The sequence below is a fragment of the Anneissia japonica genome, unplaced genomic scaffold (assembly GCF_011630105.1).
Source record: "Anneissia japonica isolate Jap-2015-1 unplaced genomic scaffold, ASM1163010v1 scaffold288189_len579620_cov203, whole genome shotgun sequence".
Taxonomy (NCBI): domain Eukaryota; kingdom Metazoa; phylum Echinodermata; class Crinoidea; order Comatulida; family Comatulidae; genus Anneissia; species Anneissia japonica.
In genome coordinates this window covers 249,219-267,870 of record NW_022730403.1, presented here as the reverse complement: position 1 = coordinate 267,870, position 18,652 = coordinate 249,219, and the positions used below count along the sequence as shown (strand labels likewise).

The 18,652-nt window shown below is 32.6% G+C and overlaps 1 protein-coding gene across 1 annotated transcript; it reads right to left on the bottom strand.

Annotated features, from left to right (window-relative positions):
• Nucleotides 1–326: 326 nt before the first annotated feature.
• Nucleotides 327–17,379, bottom strand: LOC117114924 (RING finger and SPRY domain-containing protein 1-like). Its single transcript, XM_033258544.1, has 14 exons — nt 17,368–17,379; nt 15,060–15,707; nt 14,457–14,509; nt 11,298–11,410; nt 10,909–11,094; nt 9,415–9,481; nt 9,127–9,258; nt 8,751–8,866; nt 7,710–7,853; nt 7,046–7,157; nt 6,258–6,360; nt 5,498–5,650; nt 4,462–4,566; nt 327–3,677 (listed from the first exon to the last, which is right to left on the bottom strand). Exons 2-14 carry the CDS (start codon nt 15,335–15,337, stop codon nt 3,578–3,580), a joined length of 1,662 nt encoding a protein of 553 aa, XP_033114435.1. The 5' UTR covers nt 15,338–15,707; nt 17,368–17,379; the 3' UTR covers nt 327–3,577.
• Nucleotides 17,380–18,652: the final 1,273 nt, after the last annotated feature.

Sequence of the window (18,652 nt, the reverse complement as noted above, 5' to 3'; positions counted from 1 at the left end):
CATAGCCACAGTATTGTTTTGCTCGACCTGCCCGCGCGTGATCGTGTGAATCGGATACACATTATTATTTTACGTTTCGAAGCCAAATAAATCTTTCTTTAAACTGATTTATTTTTGTTAAATTTATTTAAATATACACTTGGTTAGCACAGTATTTATTCCGTCATTACTTTGAATACATTTTGTTTGTCAAGCTTGCCATCGTTCTATCATGGTGCCTACGAGCTATTTTGTTACTTTATTTGTTTATTGTGTAAAAAAATAATTAAAAATAAATTAAATATAATAGACATCTGGATCGACAAATTACAAGTAAAACATCCGTCATAATTAATACACTAGCTGATGAACTTTATTTCTTGGATAAAATATCACTGTTTGTTATTAACATTTCCCCAAAAGCACATAAATACATAATTTACATAATAAATTTCAAACACAAACATTGTAAACATACTATGAAAAGTACGGTCAATCCGTGGTACTTTGAGAGTAGCTAAGGTTAGATCTATCACATGATCTTATAGATAATTACAACTCTTTTCCCTCAATTTTTATCAAGAATAAATATTTTCAAATATGCAAATTATAAAATTTTAACAGGTTAAAATGCAAAACACATACATTTAATATAATTTTTTGAAAATATTTTAAAATTTGAGCAAACAACTGAATCAATAATATGGCAATACAACCATCGTTATACTGCAGGCCTGGCCTAGATTTTATAGATACTGTACACATAATAATAATCATCAAAGTAATAATATTAATAAAAATAACAATACATTTATTACCTAATAAAAATGTAATAGAACTGATTCCTGCAAAATAGTATCCTGAACCTAACTTTTAAAACACTAACGCTTTTTGTTTCACATCGCGTATCTCATTTTTCCATTTGGTTTGATCTGCTGCGATCACATACATAGACCCAATATAGAGCCTAAATTCATTTAACAAAAAGAAACTTTTTAAGTATCAAATTCTGTTGAAATGTAAATTACTAAGACCGACTGATATACAGTCAAATTATTGTAGAATATATAGGAACAATAGAAACTACACTTAGTGCAAGGTGTGAGCGGGGTTAAGCCCTCGAAGATCAAGAAAATGCAAATTTGTTAAATCGGTCTAACAAATTTTTGAGTATACTGTATTGGCATGTGTTATCTTCCTGTTGATCTCCATCCCACCCTCTGCAAAACGGGTCAGTCCCCCTGTCGGGTCAATCTTGGCATCATCCTTAAGGTGTGGTCATAATGGTAAAAAGAATGAGTGCCAAAAGTGTTCATGGTATCGAGGTGGGTGCAATAGATCCTGGATTTTTAAAACAAGGTGTTGAAAACAAGGAGTAAGACACGAAGGAGAGGGCATGGTGCTGCCAGTAAAAATCTATTTTAGCATTTTTGAAAATCAAAATAACTTTTACAGCACTTTCTAATCAAAAGCAAAGGTGCTACATAACTGCTCATTAACATATAAAATTGCACAGGTGAATGTTCCAACCTGTTGATCTGCCACTACTGTATGCATTTGTGGTGCTTGACTACAAGGCAACTAATTTGAATTTATCAGCTGCATTTCATCTTACCAATGGTAGCAAGATACCAATACCATTAATAGCAGAATACCTGTATACCAGTACCCTTAAAACATTGGAATCTTTTGTAGCAAGAATACCAATAACCTTGTTTAAGAAGAATATTGCTACCACCACAGAGGTATTATATACTTATACTTATAACACTATATGTACCACTGATAGTATTACTGCTACTTTTAGTAGCAGGAACTCTGGTATTAATGGTAGCAAGAATGCCATTACTTTTATGTGTAAATTAGTATAACAGTAGTATTTTCAGCAAGAATACCCTTGATAGCAACAATAGGTGTCTATTACAGATTGGTAACACATTGCTGGAAATTGCAAAATTACATCAAGTTATCAGAGAAGCAGAAAATAAAAAAAAAAACATGTCCTAATAAGTTGTAATTGTGTTAAAATATGTAGCATATCAGTGAATTCAAAACAGGTACATGAGCTCAAGTTGCTTGATTGTCTCGAAACTATGCTTTCAAAATTTAAATGAAATTTACCAAAACAAAAACTTTGAGGTTCTCTCTACATCATCTTGATGTATTTATTGTTTCCTCATGGACCGATATGCAGCAGCGCATAGCAACAGACCTTTCCGGAGTGTCAATCAAACTTGACAACTGACCAATCAGAACAGAGCTAGGAATATGCACGTGTCTCATAAACACACATGTTGTTCCACAAACGCACGTGTTTGCGAATGTTTCAACCGTCATTTTGTGGGACCTTAGCAACAGTATCCAAGGGGTGGGGCTTAGCGAAAGGTCAATAATACATAAACCAATGCTACAATTCGTCGCTCACATCATGAACTAACACATCAAAGTAAACTGTGTTAGTTCGTGAAATCAAGAAAGCGCGTCAAAATACGCGCTGTTGTTGTTAAGGACTTTTTGTGTGGTAAAGAATACAAAATTGCTTGACAACCAATGCACGCTCGTTTTGACGCGCTACTGTGATTTCACGAACTAACACAATCTACTTTGATTGTGTTAGTTCCTGATGTGAGCAACAAATTTATCACAAATTTGCAGCTGACACATGGCAACTAGAAAAAACACCTTATAAAAATAAACAAAAACAAAATAAGTAAATAATGATGATATGTGAAATTTGAGAAAATGTGGAAGAAAGTGATCTATATAAATTTACATAAATATATTGTCATTCATCATATTCATCATTTATTTAAAATATTATAAACACAGCATCGCATCTGCTGTTTCATGATCAATGGCGCCATTCTGAGGATGCCTTCAATAACATCATTACTCATTTTGGAAATGTTACTTCATTGATATCTACTACAATGATCAAAGTGTCAATGACTAAGTGAAATTTCAGGTAATCAAACTGATAGTACAAAGTGTATTCTATAAAAATAAGACTGGAACACACTTGACTGGTAAATTTGGTATATTATAAAGTTATCAATACTACAGGTACCAGTATCCTTGGTAACAAGAAGAGCAGTACCCTTAGTAGCAACAGCAGTGGTATCCTTTGTAGCAAGAATTCTGGTACCCATAGTAGCAAGAATACCACTGAAATTAGTAACATGTATACCAGTGCCATGGGTAGCAAGAACAACAGTATCATTGAAGTTAAGAACAGCAGTATCCTTGGTAGCAAGGAAACCAGTACCCTTATGTAGCAAGAATACCAATACCCTTAGTAGCATGAACAGCAGTATCCTTGGTAGAAAGAAAAAAAGTATCCTTAAGTAGCAAGAATACCAATACCCCTGGTAGCTAGAATACCAGTAGCCTTCGAAGTAAGAATACCAGTCCAGTACCATTTGTAACAAAATTACAAGTAACAATTAAACTGAAGTTTAATCAGTACAAAGTGTACTCTATGAAATGTGTGTACCATTGACAGTTGAAATATAAAATCTAGATATTGGAAAACTGTAGTGAAAAATGTAGACGGATTGCAGTGGTTGAAGGTACTATGATTTTCCTACTTCATTCAATGCTATCGTCGCTCATCAAACCTTGTTTCAACTCTGGAATCAATATAGGCCCGGCACATTGGACATACTTCCAGCTGCATGGCACACTCCATACACATGCCTCTGGAAAATTAAATGGAAAAGAATTCTTTGATTAAAGATATGAAGGAAATTATAAATATTAAATAGTATGTTAATCGTTACAAAATATTATTATGGTAGAAAATGAAAAGGTGCTCCATCTAATAATCTATTACAGTAAGTAGTTGTTAAGAACTGCACAAAATTAAATGCATTTAAAACTAATCTTAAGAGGTTTTTCAGGTACTACTGCTCATTAAATTATATAGTCAAGCCTATGCATATTATTGTCTTTTTGCTATTTGTTAATATTATTACTGTAGTGTGGCTGTGTGCCATGTTTACAAGCTTTGGTATTTTGGTTAGCCCTGTTGTGCTCAAGGTTTATTTATTCATACATCAAAAGTTGTATGTGGCAGCCAATGGCTGAATTGATACAATTGTACAAAATATATGAAAGAACATCAGAAGTTTTAAAAACAGTCAATAAAATGCATATATAAATACATATTAATTAAAAAAAAAAAAAACCACAATTCCAGAAAGCCAAAGCTCAACAAATATTGTTATTAATTATATATGATTTGGAAGTGAAGTAAAATTGACCGAAAGGTTCACTGATTAATCTCAGATAAGACAGAATAATACATACTCCAAGTATCGAAATGCACGCCATTGTGTCGGGATTCAATATTTCAAAATTAATTATGTTACCATCAGGAATGAGTAAAAGTAAAATTGATTGACTAATAAAGTATGAGGGATGTTGAGTAATGTAGGAAAATTTGTAATTAATGTAATGAACAGCAAAACAACATTAACTTACCCATGATTGCACGGTTTTAGCGATATACACCCTCTCCTATCAAAGCAAAGGGTGCAAGCTCCTTCTGTAACACTGAGATGCCTTATCCTGTCAAGTTTCTTAGGCCTAACAAAAACAATATCATCATCATCAACTATAATACTATACATTTCATTTAATTATAACTCATATTTTTGTAATTTTCAAACAAAATTCATGAATCTTAACTTAATAGTAATTTTTTTCCGAAATATTCTTTATTCTATTTTTTAAATACACATCAAAATCACAGCCAAGGCTGAATTAATTGATATTTACAAAAATATGGCAAGTAGGCAAATATAAAAACAAAAAAACATCAATCAAACACAAGCAGACATAAAAACTTGAGATAAAAGTAACATTAAAATACATTAAAATGGGAAACATCAGAAGTACACAACAGGTACAAAAATATATACGTAATAAAATTGATTATTTTAATTATTAATTATTGAATCATTATTGTAACTGCATCATTATTGTAATTATAATGATGCAGTAATAACAATGATAATAATTACAGGTCTCCCTCTAATTGAAGACCACTTCTAGGACCGAGGTTTCCATGGCTTTTAGCAGTTTTGGTCTCTAATTACAATAATAAAAATAAAAGATGTTAATTTAGGACCACAGGAAAGTGGTTTTTAATTGGAGGGGTCTTTAATTAGAGGGAGACCTTTATTACTATCTTATAATTTGTTTTATTTCTTCATTGTAGCCTGACCATTACAACAATGGCAATTGAATGGCAAATTATCATTAGCATCACACCATGGTTATGGACATCAATGTTGTTGCTACCGTCAAAGTCATTGTCATCACCAGCATTGTTATCTTTATCAATGCATGCTGCCACTGACATTGTTTTTCTTTTATTTTCACTGAACCTAAATAATTTAACTACTAATTAGTACACTAAAAGGTATGTCAGTGCAACAATGTCTGTTAATTGCACTTGATGACGGATGCACAATAACATGTATACTTATTAACTGTAAGAAATCAGGATATATACCTTGGTAAAATAATTCTATCTTCTTCTGAAAGCCTGGCATGATCATTAAAGTTTAGAAATGGAATTCGTGGTGGGTACTTAAAAGCATTCATTCCAAAATTGAATTCACACTGTTGATAAGACATAAAGCTCGCCGCTGCGAAGAATCCATTCCTTAAAAAAAAAAAAAAAAAAAAAAAAAAATAAGTGCAGTACGTTCAGACTTGATAGTCTATGAACTAAATTTGAAACTTATCTGAAAATTATTTGATACACAGACGTAGAAAACGTACAAATCACACACTTATACATTAGACAGTTGAATAAAAAAATTAGTGTTATTTACTGAACCCATCATAACAATGTAATTGATTGCTTTATCTTTGTTATGTCTGATCTAATGAGCTATTAGTTCACCTATTTACTGTAATTGTTAATGCTGTCTATTGTTAAACTTCACACATTCTACCATTCTATTGGAGTTATTGTCATGGACACAAAAGCCTACGATGTTTTGAAGTCTACTTTTTAATTGTTCACTATGTATCTAAAACAAAAAAATAAATAAATAAATAAAATTACTATTTATTTATTTATTTTAAAATAATTTTAATTAAAAAAAAAATTTAATAACCAGAATGACAAGTTGGGTCCTTTGCACATATTGATTAAGGTACAGCTTTCAACAATTCATTTAAGTGTACACAAATACCACATACACTAAACCAACCTGTAAACAATAATATGAAAACTGAATGCCAAAAAAAAGCATTTGACTTACTGAGCTGCATTAAATACATCAGATACTGGTGCTAAGCTATTTCCATTGAGTGAAAATATCATCTGGTGCGAATCAAGGTCTAGTAGAAATCCTATAACATCTCCTAGAGAAATTAAAAAGAATATTAATTAGCAAATGTCAACAAGTACCACTGCATGGTGGCTACATGCTCATGGTTGCCAGTCTTTACCACTAGTACAGGATTTGCCCCAACCACCAAGTGTTACTGGAAGCAGGTAATAATATAATAAATATATATTTGTGATTCACATTGTGATGTTTTATCTAGAGACTTCGATCAACACTTATATTCTTGAGTATAAAGTGATCTGAGTATAAGACGACCGCAAGTTTGAGATGATTTTTGGACAATTTCTGTATTTCAAGCATGCAAGACAACCCTAGTCACTGTCGGATTCCCTACTTTTCTGCTCTTTATGGTCTTAATACCGTATCTAGCTGGCTAAAAACGAAGCCAAATGCAGGGCTAATCTGCTACATAATAAATACCATTTTATGGGCTTTTTAAATTTTCATCAAAATATTACTTCCATGCACTAATTGTGTTTATTCATGCTAATAGTTAGTAGCTTAATTTTAGTAATAAAATTGCACGTAACAGATGATCCGCACATACGTCGAACATGATTTAAAAATCAAAACATTGTTTGGTATGTGTTGTTTGTTGTGTTGACGACCCCCTATTTTTCGCTCATAATTTGCTATTTTAGCGTCGCCTTATATGGAAGAATATATGGTATATTCAAGAGAAATTAAATTCTTTCAACCTGGTTTCCAAGGTTTGTGACCATGGTGTCTGCTTTTAGCATTGTACCAATATAACTGCCTACAACCATCATATGAAAACGAATATTCATCATCACCAATACCATATCCTTCCTGAAATAATATAATTAAATATCATTTAACTTACTATATATTACATTCATGGTGGCCAGAAGTTCATCTCCTACATTTCTTATACTATCATGTGATACAATTGTTCATTGTATATTTATATTACAAATATATAAACTTATCTAATACATTTATATATATTTATATATTGTTTAATCTCCAACAGGCAGAGGTTGGAGTTGTAAAATTGAGTAAAGCAATATATTTCATTTTATAAATGTAATTATTTAAAACAATAGAATTAGATACTACAAAATTGACAAAATATATTTTTTATTTTTATTTTAAATTAAATTTGACATAACAGCAGGTAACCTGTCACTTACAGAATGGATTAAGAATAAAATATAAATAATTTAAAAAAAAAAATGTAAAATCTCCAAAAAATGTAAAATCTCAAAAATACAGAAATCAGAAGGAAACAATAAACACATTATAAACAACAGGCAAAAAACAAAGAAAAAACAATAACAAAATAATTTAAAAAGTTAAAAAAAATGTCAATAAAATCTAAGCAATACACAATTATCGTACGTGATTTAAAAACTTGCTGTCTTTAGTTGCCCAACCAATCTGCATAACGCCAACAGTTATCACAGTTACCTCGTAGTACCATACGCCAGAGTCCACACAAAATGTGCAACGTACGCTTTCAAACGACGAAGCATCACTTCGGGCCTGCAACGTAAACAAATTATCTAGAACGTATTTTCTTATATTATCATACTATAAATTATTTACAACAATTTTTGTTAAGTCATAGTGTTCAAAGTTAGCAAGCTACATTATATGATAGGATTACCTCCAGCAAGGAGGTGTATTTCATTTCATATATTCGTCTCAAAAAATACAATTCACATAAAATATCATACACAACATAGACAGGAAATCCAAAAAGAGAACTAAATCAACTGTCAAGTGGATTACCTAACATAAAGACAGACAAACATGACACAAAATACAACAATTGTGTATTTACTGCTGTCTGTCTGTTGTTAGCTAGATTATGCAAAAATTAATGCATGGATCATTATAAAATTTATTGGAATAGTACTAATAAGCACAGAAAGACACCATTCAGTGTTTGTTGGAGAAGGTCAAAGAACAAGGTCAGGGTCACAGAAATTCAATTTTTTACCCTCTTGAGCATAAAAAAATATTTAATGGAATCGCCCCTCTTGGCATCGCTCAATAAAACAATGTGCCTGAATAAATGGACAATTACGCTATTTTTGTGAAGGTATTCTGCAGCACTAAAGAAAATAATGTGCCTGAATATGATTGGCGGTTCCATAATTTCATTGAGGGTATGCTGCAGTTTCACCCATTATTGCGTATTGCCTGCGTATTGTTGGTACTGTATTTAGGCACAGGACAAAGGTATGCAATCTATGGAGTGACTGCTCTAGGTTTAGTATGGAATAAGAATTGATTTTATAGGGTGATATAATTTCATTTTATTTTTATCATAAATCAGAACTTCTTATCATTTTTCCCCTTCACTTTATATAATACAAACATTTAGTAAAACTTAAAAGGAAATTTTTCTTAAGGAATCCTATTATTAAACAGTACCTCTACTCCATTTGGTGAGATCTTAAGATATTCACTAACATCCTGGTCATTCAACATAGCATTACAATCCTCAAGTGAAATTTTCTCATATGTAAATCTTCTGCCTGGTAATATAACTGCAAAATGGAAGCAAATATTTAGTAAATTGAAAAAGCTTTTGTGCTGTAAAAATAATAGTTATGACTATTGTTAAATATAAAGATAACTTTGTTAATGAAGATGATGGTGGTGTTGGTGATTATGATTATGACATTGAGGGTAGTGGTGATGGTGATGATGATGATGATGATGATTGTGATTGCAATGAGGAGAAAACCAAGCAAATCTATATTTTTAATAATAGTCTAACTTCATTGAGCAAGTCCATCATACTTACATGAGTTGTCTAAGCTCCACTGAGCACAGAAACCCACTTGTCGATACTTCAAATCAGCATTGTTCGCATATTTTTCAAGTCTTAACAAAATTTCACATATACCATATTCCTTGATTGTAAGTTTGTTCTCACCTGCATTAATGATATCCAATCATGAAACAATAATACGAAAAACAAATGGGGTAGACATAAATAATCATAAAGAAAAATGCAAACAAATAAATGCGTTTCTATCATTAAAGAAGTGTGTACTAGATGTAAAATTTTTGTTGACATAAATGATCTTACTTGTTTGTGCAAACTTTTCTAATGCAATAAGTGCAAACAGTAACACTACAGCATCAAATCTACCATCCTGTAAGGAAAGAGAAATATTTCAAGTTTTTTTGAAATTATAACATCAATTATTATTACCACCAATTAGTTAACTGGATATATAAAACGATTAAGTTGCTCAGTTGATAAGTTGATCATACCATTGTACGAAATTTTAAAGTAGTAATTTTATATTTTCATGCAATAAACAACTTCGTGCCAAAATATGAAGCAATCTGTTGATATGGTGTTTCTTTATTAGTTTCGTATACAGTATCAGACAGCAGGTTATCACATCATGTTATTACATCACACATTTTGATGTGTTTGCATCAAGAAAATATCATAAAAGTGATGCTTTGCCCTACCTGACATGTTATCAGTACACAATACTTGCAAGGTAATTCAACAAAAGGACGCACATCTCGGGACATCAAAGGTTATAACTCTGGCATCGACATTCTAGGCGCACGTGCGTCCCTACACGCTGAACGTCACAAAAACCATAGCAACCAGACCATAAACCGTCCGCGTACGTGACGATTTACCCACGCGCGTGTTAGTTGCCATGTTAGTCGTGCGGTGATTACAAAGGCCTAATGATATTTTGCTCTAACATTAGACTGAAATATATTCTTCATTTCAACATTAATTTTACCAAAATTGTGGTGAATTGTCGTTCATGAGACTCACTTCGCAGAAAAAATTAATAAATGTTCCGTATATACTCAAATATTCGTCCTCAGCACCTTATGCCAACATTGTCAAAATGACAGATTAATGTTACATAAGAACATGAAATTTTATAAAATTCGTAAATTTTGAATTGCTATAACTTTTCATTTTCTTGGTCAATTTTCACAAATCAAATTGCAGTTTATAGAAGCATTTAACAAGCTCGCGGTAAAAAAAAAATCAAATGTAACAGAAATTGCGAAGTACGCAAAATTAATAAAATAAAAACTAACACCATAAAACGAATGATCGATTGTCTTCCACCTGTGAATAATGATGAGGGACCCGTGTACAAACAATTACCAAACACAAAAAATATGGAAAACTGAATGCTATTTACAAAATATTCTATTTAATGCTTATGGGTGAAGCTTTCTTTGATAAATTGGCTTCTATCAAGTTGAATAGATTAGTGACTAGTGTTGAAACTGCAAATGTGCTTTTTGTCAGGAAAATATCCTATATTCCCATCTGAATTCCCAAAGTATTTGGGAATGTATTATTCGGTAGGATAACACTTCAGATAGGGCAAAACATCACTCGTACATCGTGTCTTTTGAAGTACAGTACTTTCATTATCCATTCAACATTTACTGTAGCTTAACAATCCACCTTGCATGTCATGCATATTGTATTGATTTATTATTGTTGGTCTTAGATGCAAAATATAAATAATTAAATAGTAATGAAAATAAATAATTCTGAAGCATTAAACCAGGTAAACAAACTTACCAAAAGGGACAACAGGTAGTCTAATACATTCTTTGTGAGCAGGGATATACTATTTGGGCCTGCAAGTTTTTCAGCAATACAACCAAGCACTGTGCAGATGTTTCTATGTCTGGCAGGCATATGGTGAGCTGATTTTGTAGCCGACCTTGACACATTCAAAATACTAGACAACCTTTCAACTGCCTCCTACAAGTGTGCAATTATACAGTATTCATATTAGAAAAGAAAAATATTAAAACAAATTATTTAAAATCTAACAACATTTATAGAGTACAGTACTGTATCTTATGGTTTATTATCATTTCCAGTTAAATACAATGCTGATCAAGACAAATTTACAGTACTTGTAAAAATTACAATTCATTTTCAGAGCATGAACAAGATTTTACCTTGGTAGGGAGGGGACATTCATCGATGAGGAGTGTGATGACAGCTGGACCCAAGGGGTCATGTAGAGGTATTACATTCACCATCGATGTAACCACTTGGATCCATCCACTCTCTGAGTCAGCAAGAAAAAGAACACAAAACTGGTAGATAGTATAGATGGTTAAACACATAAACCAATGTACAGTACTTAGTAAGGAGTAAAAATAATTCTTCTTCAGTATAATTAAGTTCAATGTAAAATTCATGATTCTTCCAGAAAGCAATGATGCAGAACAAATGAAACCTAAAATTCTAACCACAAAATATTTAAAAATGTAAGCTTTACCAAATAAATCAGCAGATTAAGAACACTAGGCTGCAGTGCTAAATAATAATACAATGAATTGTATATTAAAATGCCATTTCCTTGCAATTGCTATATAATCAGTTTTTAGTTATTGGTAGCTGTTGGGATAATTTATTGCGCATTTAATTTGAGTGGTTAATCATCACTAAATCATCACTGAAAAACTGGTGGTTAATCATCACTGGTAGTAAATCATCACCAAAAAACTTCTTTTAAATTTTAATACAAACAATTTATATAGCTTTTAAGGATTACGGTAAAGGTTTAAGAGATATTAATATTTTAGGTAATCCACTTTAGATTTAGTTCACTTTTTGGGTTTCCAGTCTCTGGTTTTAAGTGTTTTTTATTTTTGTATCAATACAATATTTTTTGTATCAATACATTGATAATTGCATGCGGTACATTTTAAAAGCCTTTTCATGCTTTTGTTATATTCATAAGCCCGAGAAAATCACTCAACTTGCTAGGCCTATTTCTTTAGTTGCATAAGTGGAGTATAATTGTGGAAAGAAACGTTTCCACATATTTATTGCCATGGTACTGAGTATAATTGTGGAATGAAACGTTGGTACTCTTAAGGCGAAAATGACACAAGGTTTGTGATTTCTTGTTTGTTTTATTTCCATTTTTGTTACATTATTGCAAAGACAGAATTAGGTCAGATGCTAAAATAGACGACTAGCAATTTCTAGGTACAAACACGTACGCTGAAGCGCAGTTCACCACTTCACGTGTGTTCAACTACTTCATGAAACCAGTAATTTTGAATAGTCTGCGCTGGCTGCTGATCATGTTTATAAAATAAAAAAAGGCTATATATATATATATATACATATATTCAGTAAATACAGGTAAACACCTGACTTCACAATTTAGTTTATTTTCATAATAAAAATCTATAAATGAAATAAACATCAGCTGGTGCATACTAGTCTGTAAACATTAAATTCATGCAAATTTCATTTATGAGACTAAATATGAGAGTAGTGTACAAAAAAGGGGATACAAAAATCTGTAGATTAGTAACAGTGTACTTTTATTTGTTAAAAAAAATAACATGACAACCAAAAGAAAAAAAAAAGAGAATGGTTTTACAATAAAGCAGCGGTTAGAGAGCCTGTTTACTGTAACGTATGCAGAGTACACAAAATACATAAGATAAATATAAATGAAACTAACCTGTACATTAAATAATAAAAAGTAAGATATCAATAATGCACTACTGCATTTGGTGCTAAGCATAAAACAATGCATTTACAGCACAATTTCCTTGTTGAATAATAAACAGCCTGTTGGACATCTATTGTTTCTATGGCCACATCCTGTATCTGGGATTTTGTGCCTTCATTAGAAGGACGATGTATTAGTATGAAACTCATTACGTTTGGTGTCTATTATTTTGCAAGCTTTTCCAGTGTGTGGCTCCATGGCTGCTTATCTTAATCTACTGTACGCACACTTCACATGTTACACAAATCTTTGTTATCTTTTGAAGACAGTTGGCATTATTATCCTCTTAAAAATGGATCAACTGTTCACACTTTTGACATAAATACTGGATTTCATTTCATGAAAATAAATCTTTGTTATCTTTTGAAGACAGTTGGCATTATTATCCTCTTAAAAATGGATCAACTGTTCACACTTTTGACATAAATACTGGATTTCATTTCATGAAAATAAATCACAGGGTATCATATTTATCTAATTACTCATTGGATATTATGCAAAAATTAATTAGGAAAATAAATGCTAAAATAATACCACCTTAGCAATAACCTCATAGTTCAGTTGGTAATAGAGCATCCAAGGCAGAGACATATTCAGTATAAAAGAACTGACCAATTGAGAGCAGGAAAGTATCCAGAGGTGCGATAGGCGTGTACGCACCTCCACAAATTGGAAAAGGTCCACTTTTTAAAGACAGTTAAGAATACATACATGTACTTAATATAAAATTTAGTATTTTCTGTAATGAAGATTAAAATGGAGTTGTAAATCTTTAAATTCTTAACCAGTAATCAATCATTAGCCTTGAATTAAATCTGCCAAAATAATGAAAAATTTAAGCTTCAATCCAACCACCACTATACCCTGACCCTCGTTTGTCCACCTTTGCACAGCCCTGTAGCAACAATGGCAATCCTGGATACAGCCTAGGAGAACTGGTTCAAAGTTCACTGTTGCTTGAGGGCAGTCTGATTGCGCGAAGGAAAATGACAACAGTTTTAGGCCTACTGCACTCTACCTACATGCCTGTGACAGTCCACGATTTTTATCTCATTTCCAGCAACGCTATCATTTCTAGAAAACCTAGTGTTAGTAGTAACAGGAAGTTTTAATACAAATTTCTAAAAAAACATGCCTTTCAAAACATGCCTTTCAAGTGCATAGACATTAAAATGTGTGTGACTCGTGTTTTTTTTTAACAATAAGTTTTTTTACAAACTAAAAATACTGTAATTTTCTTGTCTGCATTCATACAGTAGTTGAGGTCAAAATGCCATAACTAAATGAATCATAAACTGAAGCATTGAATAGGCGAATGATTGTACACTTGTAGGCCAAATACAAACTCATTTTTCTATTACCAAAGTGAATTACTGTAGAAACAAATTCATTACATTAATCCAAAGGTCTTGTTAAGAGATTGCTTCAAATGAAAGAAAACATGAAATACAGAAAATAATATTTTACACATTATACTTAAATTGCTTACAAGTGTCAGTGTAAGAAATTTATAAAACATATGAATACTCATAAATTTTGAATGTAAAAATTATGAATAAGTTTCAAAAGTCAGACTTACCAGTTTCAGCAATTCGATGTAGTTTTAGCATTGAAGGCGGTGGTTCTTGCTCACTTAAAATTAAAAAAAATAAAAAAATAAAAAAAACAATGTTAAAAATAGATATTATATACAGTACAGTTCCTTGAAATTAGTTATCATTTGTCAAAAAACAAATCATAATTAAAAAACTGTTGCTATTTTAGTTGATGGCTAGTAAAGGTTTTGTAAAACACAGCATAGATTTGCATTTCTTAAGTTCACAGCTTAAAAAATTAATATCAAATAAATATTTGCTATCATGAATCATCCTGACGAGTAAAAACATAAATTATTAAATTCCAAGATTAGAATAGCAGACATCAAGTTGTAATTTTTCACAATATTGCATGCAGGGTAAGCTTTGAATATATTTTTAACATACTATCTACAGCATGTGTAAACAATTCCATGGTTTGTGATATGACAATTTTTAGGGAAAACATAATTGATAACATAAATTCAATCATTTGTAAGTTACTGTAGCTGTACAGTAGGACTGAAAATCACAATTTCACACAGAAGATTGGCAAGTTAATTGCTGTTAGAAGTGAAATAAACAAAAACTAAAAAGAGAATACATACTTGTCAACAAGGTTGCGTATTACAGCTAAAGTGTCCAACACAAGATCATCAGTTGAGTAGATGGGTAAAAAGGTTTCCTGAGCAGAATGGAACAGAGAATTTCTCATACCAGTCGATCCCTCATGCCCGCTCGCTGTCTCGTGACCTCGACTCCTGTGACGTATTTGACAGGCCTCATGGGAATTCCTATTAGAGGGGTTCGTGATTGAATGGTTGGAACGTGTGTAGGGCTGAGACGCTCTCTCATCTCGATCCTTTCTGATACACGAATTACCCATACCCCCTCCTGTTTTAACCACTTACTTTGTCAAAATGCTCTGATATTTCACTTACTAACGAAAAAACCTTACATGTTTTTCTTGTTCAGTAATGTTTTTTTTAATAATTTTTCACTTTTTAATCAAGATTTTTCCTAATAGAACAGTAAGTATCTCCTCAAGGTTGGTATCATGTGTCATAAAAAGTAACCTTTGTTTCGTTCACTTTTGTATAAAAGGAAATTGAATTGACTGTAACTCCAATAAACAAAATCCAATTAGTGCTTCTTCTCAATACCCATCACCAGAAATTCTTCCAATTAATAATTGTTGACGGAAAAACAGGTTAAAGAAAACAACAGGTAACAATCATGTCATTTTTCAGTCTGGTCTGAAAAAAAAAAAATTATACAATTAGGTAGTTCAAGAAATTGTTTAATGACTTAGCCCTGAAGATAGCATTTGGCGTTTCTCTGGAAAGTGAATATCCTCGTATTCTTCATACCATTTGTCCAGCATCTGATGTTATCTACCAACTCAGACCGTCTCCTCCCTCTCCTTCTCTCTTCTTCATGAAAAGAAATTCAACAAATTTAAATATAAGTTGCCAGGGTTAGGGTTTTTAGTGTAAATTCCTTTTGGAAACTGGCTCCTCAAGGTAAGTACAGTATTCATGAAATAAACTATTAGTTGATACTAACCATGAAATTATTATGGTATACCATAGTATATATCTTGACCACAACAACAAAAGCTAACACAATAACAATACAATTATAATTTATTTACTGTTAATACATTTATGGCAGGGTATACTGAACTGTATACCTGGTGGTATTAAGGCATTGACACATTAGCAGACTGGACTATACTGTAGGCATAGGAAGCAGATTTCTTCAACTTCATCATGTGGCGACAAGTCCATGTAGGATCAGTAGCAGGATTTGCAACCACTGAATGAGAAAAAATTATAAGGGAAATTATGACAACTTGCTTTGTTCTGTATGTGTTTTTTTAGTTGTTTATGAATTCATCTGTTTTTTGGGTTTTTTTTATATAAAAAAAGGAATATTAGTAGTATAGGAAAATTATGAACACTGGATCTTGGGATGAAAAAAACTATGCAAATATTTGTTCTTTTTAGATGTATAGTACTTCATAACAACAAAGGCCTCTTAAGTGCTTCCCTTTATTAACCCCAGTCTTTAATCAAGCACATATGGAACACATACTCAGCTCTCTGGGACTGAACCTCCGATCTCAAGGATGAGATGACGGACCGCAACCACTGGGCCAAATGAGAAGGCACAGACCAGGGCCGCCATAATTACGACCGACTCAAACCAGATGTTCCCTTCACGGTTAGTATTTTATGTCGATCAGGGTCGCACTGCGAACGTTCCACACTTCCTCTTTTTTTGTGTGAAAATGTTATGTTATGTCAAAATTGACTGCTGTCATAGGAATCTTGGTTGGCAACCAAAGTTTGGTTTACGTTCAATGAAGATAAGTCGGCCCAGGTACCACATTTGAAGTTGGACTAAATTTAGGTGGGCTTAAAATGTGGTTGTTCACACATAAAAAAGGTGAACCTGCCGAGGCAGTCCTGAGCCAATTATGACGAATGTAGGCCTAGCCTAGGCCCCACTAGCCGAACTCTTATTATTAAAAGACTCAACCAGGTGACAGTGAGCTCTGGACAACTAAACGCTGGGCTGCGTAAACAAACCTCATTAGGGAAAATGGGCTAGGCTCAATCAAGGTCTTAGACTAAGCCACCCGACACATTACGGCGAACCACAAACAAACTGCCACTGTGATAAGGCCGTGTAGGTACGCTTACTCTTGTGGGCCTGGGCTTAATTGACTAGCCTAGCAGGATATTTTGTGATGCATGTTCAACAGTGCAGTTTGAGTGACCTAGAGAGCGAATTCTTGACAAACATTGTATAAATAATACTTCTAATTTTAAATGTATATTTTAATAAGTAAAATAAGGTTAACATGTATTTGTTTAGATTGATTTCTGTCGTTTAAATAGAGTATCCTACCTGAGAAATATTATACACATCTAGATGTGTATAAGAGACAGATCATGTGTCATAAAAAGTAATCTTTGTTTCGTTCACTTTTGTATAAAAGGAAATTGAATTGACTGTAACTCCAACAAACAAAATCCAATTAGTGCTTCTTCTCAATACCCATCACCAGAAATTCTTCCAATTAATAATTGTTGACGGAAAAACAGGTTCTATCTGTTGCCATGGATTTGAGATGGTTCCTGTTCTGCTGTTCACAGTACGGTATGGTCATAGCAGTCAAAGGCCAAAAGTTTCCAATTTAGCAAGAGGGCGCCATTCATGCCTTATTACAGAATTTGCACGCGTAAATCCCGGAGAACGCTATCTTGTGTTTATAAGATCTTTGACCTACATGACCAGGGTTATAGGTGGCGTGCTTCATTTTATATCAAATCGCACTACTGTACTGTATTTTTATTATTATTTTATTATCACGCAAATTCAATCCCCTGTATGCAATGCCGTAGCCAGGATATTCAAACATTGCGGAACAATCAGGGTGGACCCACTTTACAAATAAATTTAAATAATTTAAATTAAAAAATTTTACCCAATTTAGGCTAAATATGAGAAATCTGGACCCATTTTCAATAAATGGACTCATTTTATACATAAAATTGCATAATTTGGACCAATTTTTAAAAATGTGGACCCATGCTTTGTGGACCCATTAGAAAAAATGTGTGGGACCGTCTGTCCCAGTAACTGCTTACGGCATTGCCTGTATGTGAAATCGGTAGGCCTACTCATTTTTGCATGAATAATGTTAACATGATGACATTCCTGATGATGACATAATTAATGTCGAAATATTGAATCCCAACACGATGGCGTGTATTTCAATACTTGGCGTATGTATTATACTTTCCTAATGTTAACATGTTGGTAGGATGTTAAATAGGCCTATGCTTGATGTGAGTTTGAGAGTATAACATTGTCAATTTTATCAGCTTTACATTTAAAAGTACTGTATTTTGAAGTCAGGGGTGCCATTTCCAGCCATCCAGGTCCCCATTAGAAAAAATCTCATCACTGTGGGAAACACCTCTGACCTCCCCATCTTTGGGTCTAGCCCTCTGAGGGCGTTGCGCGCCGAAGTTAACTAGAGTTCCTATATGAAAACACGTTTTTTTTTTTCTTACAGAAATTCGGAATTCGTTTCTTGTATATAAATTGGGGAAAACAAATGTATGTTTTGGTTTAAATTTGAAGTTTGCATCAATAATAAATCGTTGTTTAAACGACAGAAAAAATA

Excerpts from the sequence above, each read along its gene's own strand:
- LOC117114924 (XM_033258544.1), bottom strand. The coding sequence starts at position 15,337 with ATGGGTAATTCGTGTATCAGAAAGGATCGAGATGAGAGAGCGTCTCAG. Across the intron at positions 9,259-9,414 it reads AGAAAAGTTTGCACAAACAA|GTGAGAACAAACTTACAATC; the intron begins GTAAGATCATTT and ends TCATTAATGCAG. Across the intron at positions 6,361-7,045 it reads TCACAAACCTTGGAAACCAG|GAGATGTTATAGGATTTCTA; the intron begins GTTGAAAGAATT and ends TAATTTCTCTAG.